Here is a 22,368-nt window from a genome sequence, read left to right as displayed (position 1 = left end):
CGCAAGATTTCGAATTGCATGGCCACTTCTAATTAGCTTTGAAACCCTGCATAAATTATACAACCTCTATAACCATCAGTTTCTTCATGTAACATGGAGATGGTAATAGCACTTGTGTTCTAGAGTGGAGATTGTTAGTATTAAGGGAGATAGTACTTGTCAAATACTTAGCACGGTATCTGGCATGTAAGTACTTAGTGAATGTTGGCTCTTATTGGTCTCTTTCCTTTACCTGAGCAGAGGTTTGTGTGTCCACATATGTGTATGTATGAAGGTGGGATGTTAGATGGAAAGGTGAGGTCAAGACTATTTAAGAGGGCACTAAGGGCATAATCAGAGGTTTTTGCTGGAAAGACAGGAATATAAAGGGATTTCCTTGAATATTGGGAAATTTATTGGCAAAAATTTTTGTGCAGTAGACTGGGTTAGTGAGAATAATGGCAAAGGGAAGGTGTGGGCATGTACGTACCGAGATTGACTTGCTCTGTGGAAGAAGAGAAGTCAAAGATTATTTCAGTGTGGATTACAGGGGTGATAGAGAAGGGTAGTCCCTGAGAAAATTAGGAAGGGAAACAGATATGCAGAAAGACAGTTTGATTTTAGGTGAAGTGAGCTAGAGCTTCTAACAGGTTGTGGGGGCTGAGGATGTGGGATTATCCATATACTCAGCCTTTTCCAGTGCTTGTTACTTATGCTACCTGAGTGACAGTTGTTTCCCTGATAGTTTTCCTGGAGCTTGAGCTCACCTCTGTCCCCAGACATAGGAGATAAGCCCCTCAGGCCTGGTGTCCCAGTCACTTTGCAGGATATAGACCTTGATATCCCTGGTGCATTCATGATAGAGGCCATACTCTAGAGCCTACCCCAATTCTTTAGAGAAACATTGACTTTCTGAGCTGTGAGATTTCCAGCAAGGTTTGCTCTCCAACCAGAGCAAATACTGTGTTTCAGGGGAGTCCTCATGTTCAAATTCACGTCATTGGGCAAGAATTTAGCATTGCTAGGATGTTGGGTAGGGGAGGTTGCTGAAAGCCAGTTCATCCAGGGACTTCTGATGTGCTTTGAATAGGCCTTGCTTCCATCATTCAACATCCTCCCCTCCCTGCATCATTGGCCCCTTGATGCTTGAGGAGAACATTACCCTACCTTTTTCCTTTCTTTCTTCTTGGGCTCAGACTTGAGAGTTCTGGGAGAGGAGTATAGTTTTGTGTTAGAAATGCTGTCTGGGGTAGGGCTGCTAAGGAGAGGCATTCCCATAGTAAAGGCTTTCTCTTGAACTCCAAGACTACAGTGGTTTGGCTTTCAAAGCTTGAATTCCCTGTACAGTTACATACTCCATTTCTTTCCTGGTTTTTAAAAAAATAATTTTTTTGTTGTTGTTTATTTTTGAGAGGAGAGGCAGACTGCAAGCACAGGAGGGGCAGAGAGAGAGGGAGACACAGAATCCGAAGCAGGCTCTAGGCTCAGAGCTGTCAGCACAGAGCCCAATGCAGGGCCCACACCCACGAGCCGTGAGCTCATGACCTGAGCTGAAGTTGGATGCTTAACCGACTGAGCCACCCAGGTGCCCCTTTAGTTTTTTTTTTTAAGTTTGAGAGAACTTGTGTGTGCATGCCCGTGGGGGAGGTGTAGAGAGAGAGGGAGATAGTGAGAATCCCATGCAGGCTCTGCACTGTCAGTGCAGAGCCCCATGTGGGGCTTGAACTCGTGAACCGTGAGATCATGACCTGAGCCATAGTCAAAAGTTGGACACTTAACTGACTGACCCACCCCGGCACCCCTTAAGTTTATTTAAACAATCTCTACATCCAGTCTGGAGCTTGAACTCACAACCCTGAGATCGAGAGTCACATACTCTAATGAGTGAGCCAGCCAGGCACCCCTTTCCTGATCTTTTTTATAGCACAGATAAGGAGACTGAGTGTCCTGTGCCTTTAATGTTAGAATGCCTTTAGTTGTATTTTACAGCAAATACTAACTAAACCAGCTGAAGTGGAAGGAAACTTGGTCTCTCACATAAGTTGTCTGGAACTCACTCAGATGGGCTCATGGCAGCTGTAATGCCATTGAGGATCCAGATTTTTTTTATCAATCTACTCTGTCCACTGTAGTTTGGCTTTGCTGAGCAGCTGGCTCCCCTCACAATCACAGAATACGATTTACATTGATGCTTTACATCAGCATCCAGAGGATACTAAAGAGGCTGGTTTTTATCTTTTTTGGGAAGCTATTTCCCAGAAACTGCCCAATTTGTCCTGTGTCTTACAGTCTTAATTGGGTCACATGCCTATTACACAGGGTTTGAACCCACAGACCGTGAGATCATGACCTGAGCCAAAGTTGGACGCTCTACCAACTGAGCCACCCAGGCACCCCGCCTATCCTTGAATCTGTTGTTGGTAAAGGACATAGAATTATTGAAGAATCAGAGTATACACCTGTAAGTTTTCTTCATTCCTGGAGTTTGTGCTCTTCTCTTTCATTTACAAAGAAGTCAGTGGACCTGACTTCGGTTCAGTCTTAGAGTCTGGCTTATAAGGTATTCAACTATGTTTCGAAAAAGGGTTGGCTGTACTTGTCAATTTTTTCCCCCACTTCTCATTGCTTGCTTGCACTGACTTCCCAAGTACTGGCTGCTCAACCGCTTCCTTTTGGAGGCACTGTTCTTTCCTCCTACCTGACCACTCTCCTTAACAGTAGGTCTTCCATGAGGTTCTTTGTGGCCTTCTTCTGTTTTGCATTGAGGAGGCCTTCCATATTCCTTAGCTCCTCTTAACCTTTTTTAAAATTTTTATTTTTGGGGCGCCTGGGTGGCTCAGTTGGTTAAAGCGTCAGACTTCGGCTCAGGTCATGATCTCACGGTTTGTGGGTTTGAGCTCCATGTCGGGCTCTGTGCTGACAGCTCAGAGCCTGGAGCCTGCTTTGGATTCTGTCTCCCTCTGTCTCTGCCCCTCCCCTGCTGGCGTGCTCTCTCTCAAAAAATAAACATTAAAAAAAATAAAAAATATATTTTTTTTTTTTTTAAAGATTTTTGAGAGTGAGAGCACAAGTCGGGGAGGGGCAGAGAGGATAGAGGATCCGAAGTGGGCTCTGCACTGACAGCAGTGAGTCCAGTGTGGGGCTTGAACTCACAAACTATGAGATCATGACCTGAGCCGAAGTAGGCCGCTCAACCTGCTGAGCCACCAGGTGCCTCTTAACCGTTTTGTTTTTTAAATTTAAGTATAGTTGACACACAATGTTACATTAGTTTCAGGTATACTACAGTGATCCAGAAAGTTTACATGTTATGCTATGCTCACAGTTGTAGCTGTCCCCATACAACATCATTGCCTGTATTCCTTGTGCTATATGTTTTATTCCCATGACTTCATAACCTCTGTGTTGCACATCCTTCTAATCCTGATTGCTTCTAATCTCATGCCTGCTAGACTTCCCAAAGTTGGTCCATTTAAGACCTCTCTCTCCTGTTAGCTTAGACATCACTTCCTCCTGCTCTAACCCTTTTATCAGGTTCTTAGCTCCTTAAAGACTGAATTAGCTTCCTGTTTTGCTTCCGCTCCCCCCACCCCAACACCAGAATAGTTTTGAAATCTGTAGGTCTACTTCGTAATGTGCTAGCGTTAGCAGCATTCCCTTATTTCCTTCTGGCTGTATCTTACCAATCAGTGGCTAATGGCTTTGCCAGTTGCTTGGTGCCTATGTTCATTTTGATCCCTACTAGCTTCTAGCCTGAAGAGAAACCCTTATTGGCAGCTCCAGCTGAATTCTTCCCACCCTACTTCTACAACTCTTGGTTCAACACCAAGGGGAAAAGAAGTCAAAGAGGACAACACAGGAAAGGTAGAACTGGATTCAGGCATCTGTGTTCTCCCATTGTTACTTGAGACTGCTTTCTAGCTTACACCTGTGGCATTTGTAAGAATTCTAAACATAGGATCTATTTCTGAAGCTACGGCATCCCACTGAGTAAATCCCATGGGGGTTTGGGGAGCAGGAGGATTAATGAAATACTTCCTAGGAAGACTTCATGCTCAATCCACAAAGCTAGGTTTAAGGCAACCTGGTTTCTTATATTCCTGGAAGTGATAGGGTGGACAGCTCCAGGTTTATAGGCAATGCGCCTAACACTGAAGACTCAGGCTGTTTTTTACCCTTGCAGTCAAAATCTAACTACCTAGCCCTTCACCTGTGAATCCAAGAACAGCCTCATTATTTGACCCTCTAGCATGAAGTCAAAGTAGTTTGATGGCCCTAAATGAACAAGTACTGAGAACTAGGGCAAATTAACTTGAGAAATAAGTTACCACCTCAGATCACTAGGACTGAAAAACCTTCAGTCAGGAAAGGGGACTCAAGACCATAGCTATAGTATTCTTGTAGAATCCTGTTCTCTAATGCTATGCATATAGTTAAGGTGAATAAAAATAATTGTGAGCTGAGGAATGAGATACAAAACACAAGGAGACTGCATCAGTCTTAAGGATAGTTTCGTATGGAAAAAGAATGGGTTGAATGAGAACTAGGAGGCCCTGTTTTTCTTTATAGGTGACTTTGAGCTGGAGAACAGGATGCCAACAGACTATTCAGTTCTGCCCTAGTAAATGTGGATTTGTTGGGGAAAAGCTACCATATGCATGATTACCCAATAAATTGTTTTCACTAGGTGGTTTTAATCTAAGATATTATACATTATAATCTGGTGTTAACCACAAGGCTTTCTATAGGGCCATTCCAGCCTAAGCTGTCCCATTAGAGTCTTCAAGGCCCAGAAAATGTGGACAATGTTTCCTCCTCCTAAATGAGATCGAGCTCAATTCTGAGTTTTAAAGGAAAATTAAGGGGCACCTAGGTGGCTCAGTCAGTTAAGGGTCCGACTTCAGCTCAGGTCATGATCTCGTGGTCTGTGAGTTTGAGCCCTGTGTTGGGCTTTGTGCTGACAGCCTGGAGCCTGCTTCAGATTCTGTGTTTCTCTCTGTCCCTCCCCTGCTCACACTCTCTCAAAAATAAACATAAAAATTAAAACTTCAGGTTCCCTAAGGGAACCTACTGAACCTCATAGGTCAGCTGCTGGTAAATGAGAAGGAATGAATTGAAACACAACAGTGCCATTCACTTCATTCACACACTTAGCATATGCAACTTTAATCAACCAAAAGAAAAAGTCCCAAATGTACAAGTGAAAAAAATCCAAACTGTTGACACAGGCTTAACTAATACCAGCTACTTTTATATACAGCTGTATAAGTTCAAAAAAGCTATCCTATATGTATATACAAAAGTTGTTTATACACAAGTCTGTACATAGGGTCTATACATTTATTTCCTTAGAACCCTTAGGTGCCACCTCTTGGTGAAGACACCAACACTTCATTCACATATCTTACAAAAAAAAAGACTATTTCCAGGACTGACAACACTGTGCATCCTATATTCAGACCATGTAGGCTCCATTCAATTGGTTAAGATCCTTCTGTCAATGCAGACCACACCAGGTGCCTGGGCTTCCCTAAACAGCTTTGCACAGAATGCTCCAAAGTAAAAGCCTGTAAATCAACCCAAGATGAAGCAGAATCCTGATCAGGGTACCACCGTAGGTCCAGGCATAGGTGAGCCTGCCTGCCCTGTTCATTGTCGGTATTCCAATTCATCTACACTGATGACTTTGGCAGGCATGGAGGGTAGGGGCTGCTGTAGCACATCTGAGCCAAACCACTTGGCGAGGCCCACTGGGGAGCTGCTCCTCTGGCTGGGGCGGTGCTCCAGCTGAGAGTGCATGTGAGGCAGGCCTGATCGGGTGGGCACATTCTGAGGGTTCGTCTGAACGCTGACACCTGCTGCCTGGGAACCAGAGCCTGGGGGATGAAGAACTATGGGGATAAGAAAGAAGGGTTATCACTCAGCATGTAGGGGAAAGCAGTTCTGTATCAGAACTTGCCTTACTCAAATCCTATTCATAAAACTACAAATAGAATTTTTTACCAGAGGATTTATTATAGGGCTTAACTCCTTTACAAAATACAAGACAGTACCTTGGAAAGCAGGGCTATTCAGAAGTCATCCACATTGAGAAGCCATCCTAAATGGCACGTCCACTACTTACCATGACAAGCAATCATATCATAAAAGTACTAACATTAGATGGGGAGAAGGCATCTACTCTGTACAGTCCCTGTGCTGAACCTCTGTCAGGATTCTCAGCCTCCTCTCTTCAAGAGGCAAAGGACAAAAATGCCAGAGCATCATCAGCTCTCCCATTGTCTTTACAGGGACAGGAGTTCTAAATCCCACAGAAGTGGGTTCGTATTCTGATTATCCCCTTACCCCGATCTTGCTAGGATAAGTTTAAAGAATGAACTGTGTTAATTCATCCCCTCCACTGGAAACTGGTCCAAAAGCTTTAAGCCTGTTCAGCCCATCCCCAGCTCCCCTGGCCCATTCCTGAACCTACCTGAGCGCTGTAGCTGCTGTTGCATCATTGCCAGATGCAGAGGTGTCCCAGGACGAGGGTTTAGGAGAGGGTGACTAGCTGCAGGTAAAGGGTAGAAGGGTTGACCCAGGATTGGGCCTGATATTCCCTGTAAATGAGCCAGGTCCATCCCAGGAGGAAGCACACCTGTTGGACAGGGGGGAAAAAAGTGATGAGAAGTAATCTACCTGGAAATTTTCAAGCTTTGCTGATCTACAAGTTTAACAATGAACAGTGCTTAAGTTAGGTTCCTAATCTTTTAATGGACTAAGGGATAGACTGGATTGGACCCACTGCCCACCAGTTAGATGGAAAAATCTAGCAACATCTTTCTAGAGATAAGAAACAAACAAAAAAACCTCTCATAGTACAGTACTTCATCCATTCTGGCAAATGCTGTCATGCCAGGTCAGAAACTTACCAGCTTGGAGCAAACTTGGAAGATGCTGTGGATGTACTCCCTGGGCCAGCATCCTTTGGACCAACCCTGGGTGAAGCTGGTGAGCAGGCCGAACGATTGGAACATGGGGGACAAGGGGAACTTGGTGGACAGGGCGGAGAAAAGGTGTTCCTGGAACTGGGGATGCCAAGGTGGGTGTTTTTCTCCCAGTTGCTTTAGGTCGATAATCTTGCTCTTTGGTGTAACGGTTGGTCTGAGATAGTGGGGTAGAACATGAAGACCGCTGCAATGTTGACAGTTTGGGATTTGTAGTGGGAGAAGAGTCTCGATCAGCACTGGGCACAGAGTTGGAGGACACTAGGTTCTCTGTAAGGACCCAGACAGAGAATATTTTGGTACTGGCAAACTTCTCCCAAACATGCTGTCTTCCCAACGATCCAGTAAATCTCACTTCTTAGGAAGTTTACAATCTTATTTGATCTTACAAATTCAGAGGATTGTTTCATAGGAAATACCATGTACCTTATGAATAGGCCTAGTCAAGGACACAGGGGTAGTTTGTCAGGGACAGAGCTGGAACAAGACCACAAGTTTTCTAGTCTCCAAATACATTGCTGGAACAGAGTTTACTCTTCTTCTAATCTTCCCAACCCAGGAATAGCTATGGGTAAGTGAATCTGGCTTATGGTCTGGTGGTCTAACTCAGGCACCTTGCTCTGCCTGCCCATATGGTTGTGGTCTGGATCTGTGTGGGAGCTAGTACTATCCTAGATTAACATGCTTTTTTAGCCTAAGGGGAAAGTCAAGTGAAAGTAAAATTATGCAAATCCACTGCAATGGAAATTTAAATTACAGACTAGTGAAGAAATCTGAATTGCCTTTTAGTAGGACAGGATTTTTTTTTTTTTTTCAGAAGCTTTCTCACAGGCAAAAAGCTCTCAGACCAAAACTCTAGACTTGTGTAAACCTATTAGAACCACTTCACCATGTCCTTGACAATCCCAACTGTGCAATTCCTAAAAGCCTTGCTCACATTTTCTATACACTTCTAAAAGGCTTTCCACACCTTATTATTCACCCATTGCACAGATTTTGTTGGATACTTAGTCTCTGTAGACCAGAGAGAATCTTTCAGAAGTAAAACTGATTGTACCATGTTAATTTAATTTGCTGAACGTACTAATAATTCAACTATGAAGCCTCAATAAGGATTCTAAACGAAATCTCATTCTTCGTCCTGCACCACTATTAGATTGGTCAGAATTTTAAGTGGTTAGGCAACCGTGAAGCTGGTTGAACACTTCTCATTGTCAAACACAGAACTGTGTATTCCAAAGCAGGCAGGGGTTTTGTGCAGGGATTTGCAGAAAATCAGGTCAGCTGATTAGCACTCAAGCCCGTGCTCTGTCACATACTCTTAGGCAGTACACCCTCAACAGCTCTGCAGTACCTTCACTGGCCTTCTGAGTGTCCTCTTTACTGTCACCAAGAGCTGCTGCTGCTTTTCCAGATGCTGGCTCCTCCTTGCTTTTCTCTTTGCTCTCATACATCTTACGGATCACTGAGGTAGGGGTGAAGGAAGGAGAAAGCTGCAGAGAAAAACAGTATTAGCACATTCTCTAACTGCCTTTCCTAATCAAGCCAGAGTTAATTGGTCAAACTGAAGAGTCCCCTTACTGGCTACACGTGCAGAGGCCAACTCCAATGTTCTGGTGTTTACCCGCTAGAGGAAAAGAAATAGATGGGCCATATGGGTGGTGTCCCAAGTGCATCATCCCTTGCTCACATCTCACTTTCACCAAAACCTAGACTTAGCTCTAACACAAAGGTAGTTAAAGCATAGAACTTCAACCTACCCGTCTGTGTCTGTGGTGATAGGGACCTACCTATGCAACCTCTGCTTCAGCCATTTTCCCAGCCTGGGATTAGGCTGAGAACAGGCGAAGAACATGGCCAGAAGTAAACTCTAGAGCAAGAGCCCTGTCAACTGGGAAAGGATAATTCAGAGACAACCTCAGAACCTAAATTCCTCTATAGTCTTAATTATATCCCATCTTAACTTGGCTACCAGGAAATTCACAATTATCTTAATAATCTCCTCAGGCCCTAGGACTCACCATTTGGGGTCATTTTTTTCCTCATCTCTTCACTGCCTATTTTTACTTTGATGATTTTACTGTGCATGTGACTTTTCTCATTAACCCTAAATCCTTGACGGTAAGAGACAGGGCATGAATTATGAACACAGGAGCCCCTTCTAGTAATGCAGAGACCCATTTGGGGTCCTGAAGCAGAGTAATAGTTTTTCCCTTTGTCTATCAGCTTTAACTAGGTGATAAAGATCTTTGGGGAATAAAACTTAAAAAAAAAAAAAAATGCTGGTACATGAATGAGTCAGTGGTAAAACTAGATTTATCGTCATAAAGAAGCAAACTCCTTTGTCCTAGCCTTAATTCATATCACTGAGACCTGAATCTGAATTTGTGAAGTCTCCACTATGTTTCATTGGACTCCTCATGATCCAACCCCATTCACCCCTCCATCTCACCTATCTTTGGCCCCTATCCTCTCCTACTCCCCAATCCAACTGTTCATTTGTTTGAACACACTACATTACCTTATATGTTGTAGATCATACTCCTCTATCTGCTGGAACAAACTTTCCCCAATGTAGGGGCTTTGCTAGAATCTTAAGAGTTAGACTATATCCTGAAAGGGGAAGACCTAATAAATAAGCAAGTGTGAAAGACTGAGTCAGTTATTCCTATGGAAGGCACTCCAGGACACTTTGGGGCACAGAGTGATACAACATAGGTACAACTGAACGGAGAAGCCTTGAAGTTGTTCACAAAAGCAAATGTCACTGACCATGCTTGTGATGGAGGCAGCAGGGGCAGGGGAAGAGGAATTCCCTCGGTGCACGGGTGCTGGTGACTTGGTCACTCGTTGTTGCCTGTGAACAAACCAAGTATCAGTATGAGCTCCAAGCTGCTCCAACTCCAAATCCTAAAACCACAGAATACTCAAGACCAGCTTAGAACTTTAATATCCTGTTTCCCTCATCCATTTCAATTTCCCAAGCATTTATTAAGTGCCTAATATATGCAAAACCATGTGCTAAGTCCTAAGGGAAGACAAAAGATTAAACATGGTCCTGGGCCTTGCAGGAACTCTTGTCCACTGGGGAGACGCTAACCTAGGGGAAACTAAGGTATGTACATATTAGATACTAATAAGGTGTAATGGGAAAATGAGGTATAGAAGGAGTGACAGACTACTCCTACTGAAGGGACCATGGGAAGGAACTGCATTGAATTGGGTGTGACCAATGAGAAAGCTAGAAGATGGAGAACAATGATTCAGGTAGAAGGATCAGGTATATGGTCTTGGGAATGTAGAGTTATCCAGGGCTGGCATATACTTTACTTATAGACTATGCCAGTGAGGTAGGCTAAGGAGGGCCTTCATTCTGTGGTCCAGGTTGTGCTCCAGAGAGTAGGGAGCAATACTGATCAGCACAGGGCCTGGCACAGAATTGATGCTTCGTAAGACACTGGTTCAAATAGAGGGCCAAGAGCTTCAGCTATTTTAAGACCCAGTTACATGCAGCATTCCCCATCACTCTTGGTCCACACACAAAGTTGATCCCAAGTCTTCCAAATAAAGTTTAAAACAACAGACTTCTCCTTTCTCCCCGTTTTATCCATTCTCCCTTAACTTGGAGAAAACAGATGATGAAGATGTAAACAGGCTGAGAGAAAAATGAATTATATGAGCTCACTGGCTAATGAGAGTTTCACTGCATTTCAGCTGTCAGACCTTGTGCCATGAGGGCCAAAGCCTTAGTGATTCTGGAAATTCCTAAATCATAAAGATGAGAATGCTAAACCATGGCTTCTTTCCAGTCAGTACCAGATAAGCCCCACTGCTGCCACAGAGAATCTGAGCATGACAACAAAGCAGAAACAGATCAGTAGTACTCTGAGTGATCATGAGGAAAACCCCAAGTCTGGTGGTTCTGCACAACCTATCATATATTCCTTCTGATAAACATATTTGTGCTAGAAACTGGGGTAAGTGCTGGCGATCCAGCAATAAACAAAACAGACAAAAAAAAATCTCTGGCCTCATTACATTCTTTTGTTTGTAGGGCAGAAAAGTTACTATAGGCAGAGAAATAGACAAAACATAAATAGTAACCTGGAATGTGATAAGCACAATAAGAAAAAATAGAGACAAGGAGAAAGGCATATCTGTTAGGGGACATAACTGTATACAGGGTGTTCAGGGAGGGCCTTAGAGGTTGACATTTGATCCAAACAACATAAAGGCTCTACTGACACTGACTTGGGTCTTCATTTTGAGTAACTTGCATTTTAAAAACCTAAGTTTCTGTATCTGTAAAATGCAGTTATTTACACCATCTACCTCAGGATTGTTGCCAAGAGCAAATAAAATTATGGATATCAAAAGTGCTTTGAAAGTCAATTAAATCAAGTCAATGAATTATTAAGAAACTACATTATATTATAGAGACAAATCCAGTGACGGGTTCAATAGACCAGTCCTGAGATCTCCCTTTCGGGTGAGGGCTACTATATATAGGATGCATTTATGCAAGAATACACAGTACTTACTAAGTCTCAGTGTCTTCTGAAAGGGTCAACATATAAAAACAGATGAAGCAAGACAATGAGACACTGATACAATTTTAAGAAAAATACCAAAACACAAGTACCTCTTAACTACCAAGTATACTGTATGGGCAGGACTTAATGTTTCAGGGATAAACATTTTGGTGATAAAATTGAAGAAATGAAGGTGGCATTTCCTTTTATTTTTCTTCAATTTTTAAAAGTTTATTTTTTTTAGTAATCTGTACACCTAACGTGGGGCTTGAACTCATGACCCTGAGATCAAGAGTCACATGCCCCTCCTACTGAGCCAGCCAGGTGCCCCAGTATTTACTTTTAAAGGCTGGATGGGATGACTTCTGAGGGAGGAAAGGGGTATTACTGGGACAGGGCACATAGCTTCTGGGTAGCTAACAAAGGATTTTGTCTTGTAATAAGCTGTACATTTGTTTAATGCAGTTTTCTCTGTTTTATTTTACAACAAAAAAGAACAATATTGCTAGCCCTTTCCCCCTAAGTAATGGCTTGTTTTACTACTTGTTGCAAATATCGGAAGGAACAGGAGGAGACTGAAGTCATTAATCATTTGTTAATAGCTTTGATCAACAAACCTTGGATCAACAAACCTGCATCAAAGGACAGTTTGGTAACTCAACAAGGAATCTGTAGGGGAAGAACCTAGGTGGAGTTTTACTAAATTTTCATCATCTAACAATTATAAATAAGGAGCTATATTAGCTAGCTACATTTGTAAAAATGAATCCTTTAAATCAAGAATATAAAAATCTATATATAATGAAAAAAGCCTATGTCCCTGCAGAATTCAATCATATCACTTCCTCTACTGAACACTTGGGAGACAGAATTCTCACCATATATTGTTCAATGTAGCAGTGTGTATCACAGAATTTTACTATGGATAACCAATTTGCTAATCTGATGAAAATTAATATGCAAATCCCCACAAGGGCAGGATTAGTAACTTACCTGTTTCTGAATCCGTCTCTGGTTCTGTCCACCTGTGGTTTGCCAAAACCAGGCTGGTAGAAGTTTGCTGCCTGCACCGCAAGGTCATGTGGCAAGGCCAGCCCCTCCAAAGCTGCCTGTTGTAATTCTAGCTGGCTCATCTGCTGAGCAGAAGAGGCAGAGGAAGATCCGAGAAAAATGAGGACAGTCAATGCACTTTCTACAAAGGTCTCTCTTCACTCTTAGAAAGGTATGTTTATGCAGCAGCTGAGAGAAATTAGATACTGCAAACCTGACTAAACTGTGCTGCCACCCACTGAATAAGATTTTAACAAAGTGTGACTTTGTTCACCAATTTTCTGGCCTTCATTGAGCTTGGTTTATAGTTCAAACTCACTTCTAAACATTGCAACAATTTAATTTTCCATCCCACAGTCAACAAGAAGGATGAAAACCAAGCGAAAAATTGAGTTAGACAAAGTTCAGACTGACCTGGGCCGTGACTGGGCTCATGGGTTTGCGCATGCCTTGGAATGGATCTCCGAGTAGCTGCTGTGGTCCTGGTGTAAAACCTGATGGGAAAGTTGCAGATTCAGTGAATGTCAAGAGAGCACACATCCATTAGAGAGACATTATCACTAATGCATGCTGCTTCTTACTGAACACCATCTCTTTCAGGGAAGTGGTGACTTCCAGGCTGATGATGTCCCTCTTCTGTAGTCCACACTGGGTGATGTGGACCTTAATCAGAGCATTTAATGATCCAAACTGCTATATTCACATCTTCTCCACTAAGCTTCAGCTCTGTCCCTTCAGAGCTGAGGACTCTCAGAGAGAAGTGCTTTTTACTCAGTGATTTGGCTCCTTATCATGGAAACAGCTGACAACCAGACTCCAGTGCTTTGAGGTTTACATTCTTTCCATTCTATCTTGCGAATTGTGGAAGGCAGATTACAAAAACTTACTCTCAAGGTATGACTGGCAGGGGCCAGAGTGGCCAGCAGCCTCATGTGGTCCAGGGTGAGAGAAAACAATGAGATTTTGCACAACACTTATGTTAGACCGCTTTCTAGAACTGCTTCTTCTATTTACATTCTGTATCAGCCACTAGTGCTCACAGTTAACTGCATACCAACTTCATTAGGTTGGTAGAGAGCCACTAGCCTGACTTCTACTCTATCAAGGAAAAACCTAGTAAGCCAAATTAACTTTTTTGGATTGAATTCCCAAAATAGGGAACAAGACTAAAGAGCTAGATCCAATTTATATAATTGTGATCAATCTTAGGAGAGAAAACTATAATATGAACATATTTATCTAGAAGGGCAGCCAGATAAACTATCTTCCAATTTTGTGCCTCACCATACCCCCCCAAAAAAGCATAATAAATTCTCAGATTTCTTTTTAAATTCTTCAAGGATACCCATGAAAAAGACTTTGCCAGTTCTAGGGGACAAGTATAACCTTTGTGGTGGTTTAGGGGAGAATGGACAGACATCTGTGCACAGCAGCATTTACCACCCAGGCGCCCCAATGCACAGCAGCATTTACCAATTGGTGATGGTATTCTAGGACGAAGGTAGTCTGCTGAGGCTGCTCGCGTTTGAAACACCTGTGACAAGGGAGGAGAAGGTGCTCTTTGGCCTAATAAAGATGTTGTAGGCTCCAAACTCCCCATAAGGCCACTGAGAAGATTGGAAGAAGCAGGTCTCTGAACTGGTGGACCCAGAAGTTCCTAAAGGCAGAAAAAGTAATCCTTGTGAACAAGCCTATTTCTTTCTCCTAGTCAGAGGCTATGAATTATGGATTAACTTTTGGAAGCCAACTATGAATCTCTCTCATGCTCCACTGAAGGAATTGGCACATGTACATGCAACACATTTCTCTCATTGTTCAGCTAGCAACATTTGCTTTAAGTTAGTGCTACAAATATAGGTTAGATACTTTAAATTTCTATAGAAACTGCAAACCTGTAAACTGGAAGTCAAGAGCTTTGTCATCTTCAGCCACCTCCCCACCCCACAATGAGATTAACAGTGACACAGAACTATGCCAGGTAGCAACACTGTACCCTCAACTGTCAGACCACATGGATCATTCTCTAAGGCCCAAAGTTGGACCACTACACAAAACCAGTTCAGAGGACTAGTGTTCAGGACTCCGAGGCCATGGTATAAGATGGTGAAGTACCTGCAGGATGTTCTTAGGGACAGGCTGGCCTGGAATCTCAGCAGGGGACATCAAATGGCTTTCGAGGTTTCGCTAAAAAAGTCAAAGGAAAACTTATTTTAACCTTCTTACACAACTTACAGATTAATTGGGGACCACAAGAAAGCATTAAAAACTCCCCAGGGAGTTGGCACTTAAGCAGAATGATGTCAAAAGCACAGAAATCTAAGTTAGATCAACCTGTTCCACTTGCTCATCACACACAGGTCCCAAAGATCTGGAAATGGAAAGAATCTGCACGTGTACATGCAAAGTCCACTCAGAGACCCTCAGATGGTCTTTTCCTCCCTGTGGTAACCCTAGTGCATTTCACTGTCTCTACTACTGTGACCCAAAGAAGAGAAAAAGGAAATGGTGAAATAGAGGAGCACCTAGTAAGAAGCAACAAGAAGGAAATTCTGATAATTTATAGATTTTAATTTTCAAGGCAACCTTTGCTACCCATTATCTTTGAAACAGGATTTATAGACTACAGATGGTAGTTAAAAACCTAGTAAACAACATTAAAGGTTGGCCAGGATTGTTATATTTCAGAGTTTCACATTTCAGGAAATTTAAACTTTAGTATTTTTAATGAGCTGTTACAAAATGGGTCTCATATACAGGACAAAATTCAGATCCTCCACTTCTTGTGCTTTTAATGCAGCAGCAGTCATCCAAATGACATTACCTTCTGTACTTCAGGACATCCTTATGTCCATTTAGCTCTGCCTGAAGTGCTTTCTCTGGTACACAGTTTTCTTTTCTACTAGATGAAGCTGCCAAGGTCCACAGCAATGTCCTCAGGCATGACAAACAACCCAAAGATCTCCAAGTGTTTTATTGTTGGTTTTGGAATTGGGACTGCAGAGGATTTTAATAAGAGATCTCAAGAGTCATTTAATTCCATCTAACAAAAAAGGGCAACTTTATACTACATGGCTTACTGTATTTGGAGGATAGAGTCTCTACAATTCAATTTGAAATGGAGGTTAGATGGAACCAACATATCCTTTTTTGGTGATGAAACAATATGGTTGAACCTAGACAGATGGACGCGGATAATAGTATATACATAACACACACAGCCATAGTAATTGACTTGATTTTAAAATAGACCATGAGTTAACAACAACATGCAGCTCAAGCAATACGTTGGGATAATACCTGGTGTGCTAAACATTAGTTTCCTTGTTGCTTTCTTTTCTAGGTTAGGTTGAGTTTGTGTTACTTTTTGTGTAGCAACTTGAATTATATCATCCATCCCTTTACACAGGTGTTTGAGGCTCACTCCCTTGGCCAAATATTATTTCAGACCACTGAAACCCCAACATCAAACCAGTTACCCTCACAAGGCAGGGTCAACTGTGTCAATATCAAACCCTAGCATCACATCTGAAACAAAATGTTCAAAAGCATCAGGTAAACTTTTGAATCCTCCTGTTCCCACTTCTTTACTCATTCACACTAAAAGAAGGCACTTAACAAGACTTGACTCAAACACTTGACTTACAAGCACACAATCACCGAGACACAGATGAACGAGAAAAGTATAGTTTGCGATCTTTTAATCTGGTGCTCATGTGAAAGCATCTGGATCTAGTAATTCTTTGTATGGACGTAACTCTGAAGCAGTTTAAGAGAAAACATTCCCCTATAACTGGCATGGTGTGGTCAGATACAAAGGAATGAGTCTACTTAAGATGATTTCTTCCAGGGGTAATATGTCAGTCCTGGCATTAAGGCCAGGAACAATGGCATCTCTGTTGGAATCTGTCAACTGCTGGTCAGATAAAAAAATTCCCACAATCGATTGCGCCTTCCCTTGGTACAAGGCACGATGAATCAAACAGTTACTAGTACCATGACCAACTTGTAGTTCCCAGAAATGATGATGTTAGAAGAAAACAAGAGGCTGGGGCACCTGGGTGGCTCAGTTAAGTGTCTGACCAGCTCAGGTCATGATCTCACAGTCCGTGAGTTCGAACCCCATGTCGGGCTCTGTGCTGACAGCTCAGAGCCTGGAGCCTGTTTCAGATTCTGTGTCTCCCTCTCTCTCTCTGACCCTCCCCCATTCATGCTCTGTCTCTATCTCAAGGATAAATAAACGTTAAAAAAAAAAAAAAAGGAAGAAAACAAGAGGCAAAACTCAATTTAATAAATTTGCTGTAACTTAGCAACAAATCTATGTTTACGTTTTTATTGTTCATGTTTGCCCTGCTTCCCTTATCACCTTGTATCATCAAGGGACAGCAATACTGACACAGGCCATGGCTAAGAACCACCGCTAATGTGTTATGACAAAGACCAGTATGCACTATACACCTGCATCTGCTGGCATGCAGTCACTACCTAACCAACTTCATGCCCCAGGATGGTTTTACACGTCACAGCTTTTTCTAGTTAGTAAATTAACAGAATGCAATGATCTTGAAAAATCCATCTTAGATACTTTACAAGTTATTCATAGCACTGTCAATTGCCTGATCAAGAAAGCAGGTAATTCCCGGTGTATAGGAGTGATTAAAAAACGTAAAAAGAAAGATGTACTGTAAACATATGGTGAATTATTTTGGCTTAAGTAGCTGAATAAATAGGAAAATTTCTCTAGAGTACAATCCAAAAATATTTTTACACCTTTTTTTGGCAATGACTTAAAGTTATATCTGAATTTTTCTATCTTTATAAACTATCACCTATAAAAGATCCATCAACCACAAGCTGCTTTTTCTAGTAACAAATAGCAGTGATAATTAAAGAACACACAAAAGCATCAAGGACCAAATGCCTATTAAAGAACTTCCAACTTAGAATACCATTTTTTTTAAAGTCCATTTATTATAGGGGGAAGTGGAACAGAAAGAAGGAATAGGAGAAAAGGCTTGGGTTTGTGCCAAATACTTACGCTGACTTTGGGCTGAGAAGGCAAAGTCCCACTTGCCTTCATGGTGCTCACTAGTTTGTTGAACGCGGTCATATCTCCATCTTTTTTGAGTTGTCGATTGCTGGTTACAGCACTCAGGGTCTCCTCTAAGTGTTCTGCCATGAAGGGAGTTGAATTCTTCACTTGCTGGTCCACCTTCAAGCCCTTGAGCCCTGCTTCTACCTCTTCTACTGACAGCACAACTCCTGAATGCGCTGAAACATTGAGAAAATCCAGATTAAGCCAAGTAAGGGAGTATGTGGTAGGAGTTCTCTGGGGCTATCATGATGGTTAAAGTGAAACTTTATTTCACAGTTGAAGTGAGGTTGCCAGAAAAGGTTGATGCCCTAATTGACAAACTGATAACCCTTAAAATCACAGCTGCACAGCGGAAATAAGGCCATAACTATGTACTCAGTACGAAATGGCATAAATAAACCGTAAGTGTTACAATGCTAGAAACGGGAGACCACTTGGGGTGTAATGCTTTAAGACTTGATAAGATCTTTAATGTGCATCTTGCAGAAGGACCTCTCATAATAAGTCTTCTGGAGACTTGTTATCAGGGACAAGAATCCCAGATAGCCTAACATCAGTAAGGTTGCTACCTTCGCTATGGTTATTTTATCATTAAGGTTTTATGGTGAGAGTGCATAACATAAGAAAATGGCAGACTGGGGCAAACGTGTGAGAAGCTGCCAAGTTATGCCCAGGAGAACTATAACATTAGCTGGAAGTGTTATGATCAGGATCCAGGTAATAAGGAAGACTTGGATGGAAAGTCTACTGACTACCAGATTCTCAAAGAGGTGGTACTGTTTGATAAAAAGTTTTTTGAAAAACATTAAATAGAACCCACTATCTGACTTTTGATGAAACAGTAGTATGTTAGAACCAACTGCCTGATATCCACACTTTTTCAAATGCCTAAAGCAGACTCTAATAAACACTTACAGCTCTCCTTAAGCTTTTCTTTATTTGCAGAAAGACTGGAAAGAAGAGGTTTTAAATCCACTTTGGCTTTCTGTAGCATTTCTAAAATATCCACTTTATTTTCAGCATGGTCTTCCAGTGGGATAGGAGCAAAATAATTCCCCGAGTTCTGTCCAGGAGAGAGGATGGCTTGTTCCAGACCTAATATTGCAAGTAAATACATTTATAATCAATTAGTCCCAATAAAACACAGAAACAGATCTTCAACAGTATTAAGAAGGCATAAACGGAAGGGGTTTTTAAGTATCCAGAGAGCCTTTAACCCTAATGGACCCTAACTAATGAAGACAGAATGAATCATTATCAGAGAAAGCTCCAATCTACATTCAAGGTCAGAATCTGAAGCCATTTTACCTGCTAGTCTCTCCAGTTCTTCATGTGGTGTTGACCCGAGACTGCTGGATCGGCTTCCTGATCGGCTCGGGTTAGAGAACCACCTACTGAACCGACTGGCAGAGACTGACCCTTCTCCCAAAACATCTTCTATCATCTAAAGGGAAAGACAAAAGGAGCTAAGATAAGAGTTTCTAGGTGAAAGGGACAACAAGGTTCAAATTTTAAGAAAAGATCACTTACTTTGAAGCTTCCTTTGATGCTGCTGACCTGAAGGTAAATACTCTCAGAAATTACGATTTTCAACATCTTTAATTTTTCTTCCCCTCCAAGGTCATTTGAGTAACCCAAAGGTAGGTGTTACTGATCATGTACTTTCTAAGCATATAACGAAAAATCTCTTGCCATATAATGTGTTTTGGATTTCTATCCTTTGCCTCATTAGAAACTCCATGAACTACTTAATGTTCTCAGAGGACATAGTTTCAAAATCAAAATTACCATAGTAAAGCATTCCATTGCCAAGCTGATGAGTGGTCTTCAACTAAATATTAAGTATAGAGAGACGATGACAGCCCTTACTTCAAACTTCAACTTTCTCAAGGCTGTAATGAACATCAGAAAATTCAATGGTGACAATTTCGGAAGCCAAAAGCTAAAAAGTAGAGCTCACAGAGATCATAATTGCAGTTAAAGTTTAGAATGTGTCAGGATGTGAAAGATTAACTTTTAACTGTCCTCTAATATTGGTTTATTTTTTTAAACGTTTATTTATTTTTGAGAGACCGTGCGCGAGCAGGGGAGAGGCAGAGAGAGAGGGAGACAGAGAATCCCAAGCAGGCTCCCAGCTCTGAGCTATCAGCGCAGAGCCCGACATGGGGCTCAAACTCCCAAACTGTGATATCATGACCTGAGCTGAAGTCGGAAGCTTAACTGACTGAGCCACCCAGGTCCCCTTGTCAGCATGAATTTAATAGGGAGTTTGCAGGTGTTTGTTTTCTTTTAACCCCAATCTCAACAGTTTTCAGTTTAGTAAGAACAATTAAATGATGCATTATAATCAGAAATAATTTCTCAACACTATTTCATAATAATTTCCATGATCAATCCTTCTTAAAAACTAGATTGAAGCATTAAAAAAATGCATATTTTAATTCTACGCTATCATAAATCCAGTTAAATATCCAAATTGATCTTTATGCAGTGTTCTTATCAATATTTAGAAAAGACAAGGTAAAGCAAATGTCAATCCAAAAAATGAGGCACATCCTTGAAAGTAAGGCATAAACTTTCATTTCTATACCAATGATAGAAAACAGGTTTTCCCCAAAACTGGTACACGGATGGCAAAGTTAGTGACTCTGTTTCATCTAATGCCTGGAACTCCCAATTTCCAAAGTGCAGCAACAGCAGGTTAGATTCTTTTATTCTCACCTGGGAGAATTTCCTCATAATGTACCCAAACTAAGCCACAGAGTACTTCTCTTGAACACAAGAATGAAGGATTTTAACTCATGACATTTATTATTTGTGGCACTTCTATTTTCTGATTCAATTTCAATCACACTTCACTTGTAAGACACACACCCTCAATATTAATGCTGTCAAGTGTAAATTTTTTGCAATAATTAAAATATAAGAGAAACATTATTAAATATCAATTCACTGAAAAATTGAAAATTTTATCTAAAGTATAACCATGTCAGTGACAAATAGGATTTTAAAACTAAAAGCTATAGCCATTAAAAATGTTATAATGTTGAAGAGTTTGACATTTTATAACTAGCAAAAATCTCTTTGCATTTTAATCCTTTTATTTCCTCTGACTATAGTGTATAGGAAAAAGGTCAGAAGATACACAGGAAGAACATGAAAAAGGACACGAATATAAAGTAATTGGACATTTTCTAAAGATATGACAGTAAGTACTGAGAAAGTCATTTCCTTCCATACTTCGATCAATGACCAACTTTGTTTCTGTTAGAGTGGTTTTATTATAGCTAAAACATAAAAAGTAGAAACAAAGTTACTCATTCAATTAACTTTTATTTATTAAGTAGGCTCCATGCTCAAGGTGGGGCTTGAACTCACGACCCTGAGATGAGAGTCATGTGCTCTACGGACCGAGCCAGCCAGGCACCCCTGACACTAAGTTATTCTTACACACATTTATTGGAAATTCCACTTTCAGGAAAGTAAAGCATTTTAAACCCCAAAGGAATCCTGAGAGGATTCATCTAGGCAGTCATTATTACCACACAGCAAACAAGGATGATCTAGCAGTAGTTAGATTTCCTGCACCTTGGTACAGGAAATGGAGAGCTGGACCCACTGCTCTGACTTCTTGGTTAAGACATCCTCTGTGAACATTCTTGTCAGCTATCAGCTGTTCAAGAAGAGGAGCCTATAAATGTAATCTGGTAGATTTCATCTGCTCTTTCTAGATTTTTAATAACCTTTCAAAGTAACTTATGACTGTTAGTCTGGTCCTTCAAACAAAAGTCATTTGAGAAGTCTTATCTTAGGATTCGTATTATTCTGATCAGATACTGTAAAATATTTTCTTTGACAAAAGCTAGTCATTGTCAATGACTAGTAAATGATTAACATTTTTCTTTTAGTACCTTCCACTTTTATGGAAATTTCTATATTTTTCTATTTGTTTCACTCTAGTTTGACTTTGGGGATTTGCAATTAATGTACCTAAGGCTATACCTTTTCTTCTGAGCATACTTCTGATCACACCACCAAGGGTTTTGTGTGTCATGGTCCTTGTTCATCACTCTAAATCATTTACGATTTCCACTTTGATTTCCTTTTTCTTCATTCAACATACATAAGCACCTGTTACACGTCAGGCCCTATAGTAATAGTTGCATCATATCTAAAACAAACTTATTTTTAATTATTTAACTGAAATTACTTGCACATGTGATCCAAATTTTCAGTTTGCATAGATTTTTATGACTTTCAACTTCTAATGTGATGTAATCCCAGTAAATATAGCCTACAAATACAGGTATAATTCTATTTTTATCTATTAATACCTAACACTGGTAGAGCTTACTAAGTGCCATGCACTACTTCAAGCACTTTATATAACACTTGTCAACTGATGCTCAAATCCTATATAGTTCTTATTTTTCCGAATTGGTCATTTAATGAGCAAATATTAGAGTTATACAGCATAATCAGTATTTTTAACTGATCCCAGTTTTGCTTTTAAGTGAACCTATAGAATATACACCTTAATGAGCAGGACTTTGATGAAAAACATGGAGACCTCTTAGCCTAGTAGCAACTACTGCTCAGCTTTAGCCAAATTTTGGTTGAGGGTGAGGGCCAAATATAGTGTGAAGTTCCTATTCCTCCTTTTATACTTTAGAGGCAGTATAGTTATGGTGAACTGAAAACAAAGACTTAACTGAAACTGCATGAATCA

The 22,368-nt window shown here is 41.0% G+C and overlaps 1 protein-coding gene and 1 long non-coding RNA gene across 5 annotated transcripts in view; one reads left to right on the top strand and one right to left on the bottom strand.

Annotated features, from left to right (window-relative positions):
- Positions 1-5,111: 5,111 nt before the first annotated feature.
- Positions 5,112-22,368, bottom strand: part of EIF4ENIF1 (eukaryotic translation initiation factor 4E nuclear import factor 1) — a 44,876-nt gene continuing 27,619 nt past the window's right edge. For 2 of the 4 annotated variants that reach the window (XM_040464025.1, XM_040464026.1), the window contains exons 8-19: positions 18,948-19,083; positions 18,555-18,734; positions 17,583-17,815; positions 14,660-14,731; positions 14,021-14,204; positions 12,962-13,041; positions 12,491-12,633; positions 9,738-9,822; positions 8,320-8,458; positions 6,891-7,235; positions 6,452-6,616; positions 5,112-5,870 (exon numbers count right to left, since the gene is read on the bottom strand). In XM_040464025.1, coding sequence (XP_040319959.1) covers positions 5,629-5,870; positions 6,452-6,616; positions 6,891-7,235; positions 8,320-8,458; positions 9,738-9,822; positions 12,491-12,633; positions 12,962-13,041; positions 14,021-14,204; positions 14,660-14,731; positions 17,583-17,815; positions 18,555-18,734; positions 18,948-19,083 — 2,004 coding nt within the window. In that variant the 3' untranslated portion in view covers positions 5,112-5,628. The remainder of the gene's footprint in view (positions 5,871-6,451; positions 6,617-6,890; positions 7,236-8,319; positions 8,459-9,737; positions 9,823-12,490; positions 12,634-12,961; positions 13,042-14,020; positions 14,205-14,659; positions 14,732-17,582; positions 17,816-18,554; positions 18,735-18,947; positions 19,084-22,368) is intronic. The other 2 variants (XM_040464027.1, XM_040464029.1) reach the window with 2 other exon arrangements.
- LOC121022664 (uncharacterized) lies at positions 7,235-9,616 on the top strand. The gene is made up of 2 exons (XR_005787040.1): positions 7,235-7,387; positions 7,435-9,616. It is a non-coding gene; the product is annotated as an uncharacterized LOC121022664 (long non-coding RNA).

Source organism: Herpailurus yagouaroundi, unplaced genomic scaffold (genome assembly GCF_014898765.1).
Source record: "Herpailurus yagouaroundi ecotype Mexico unplaced genomic scaffold, PumYag 428, whole genome shotgun sequence".
Classification (NCBI taxonomy): Eukaryota; Metazoa; Chordata; class Mammalia; order Carnivora; family Felidae; genus Herpailurus; species Herpailurus yagouaroundi.
This window is presented reverse-complemented; position numbering and strand designations above follow the sequence as displayed.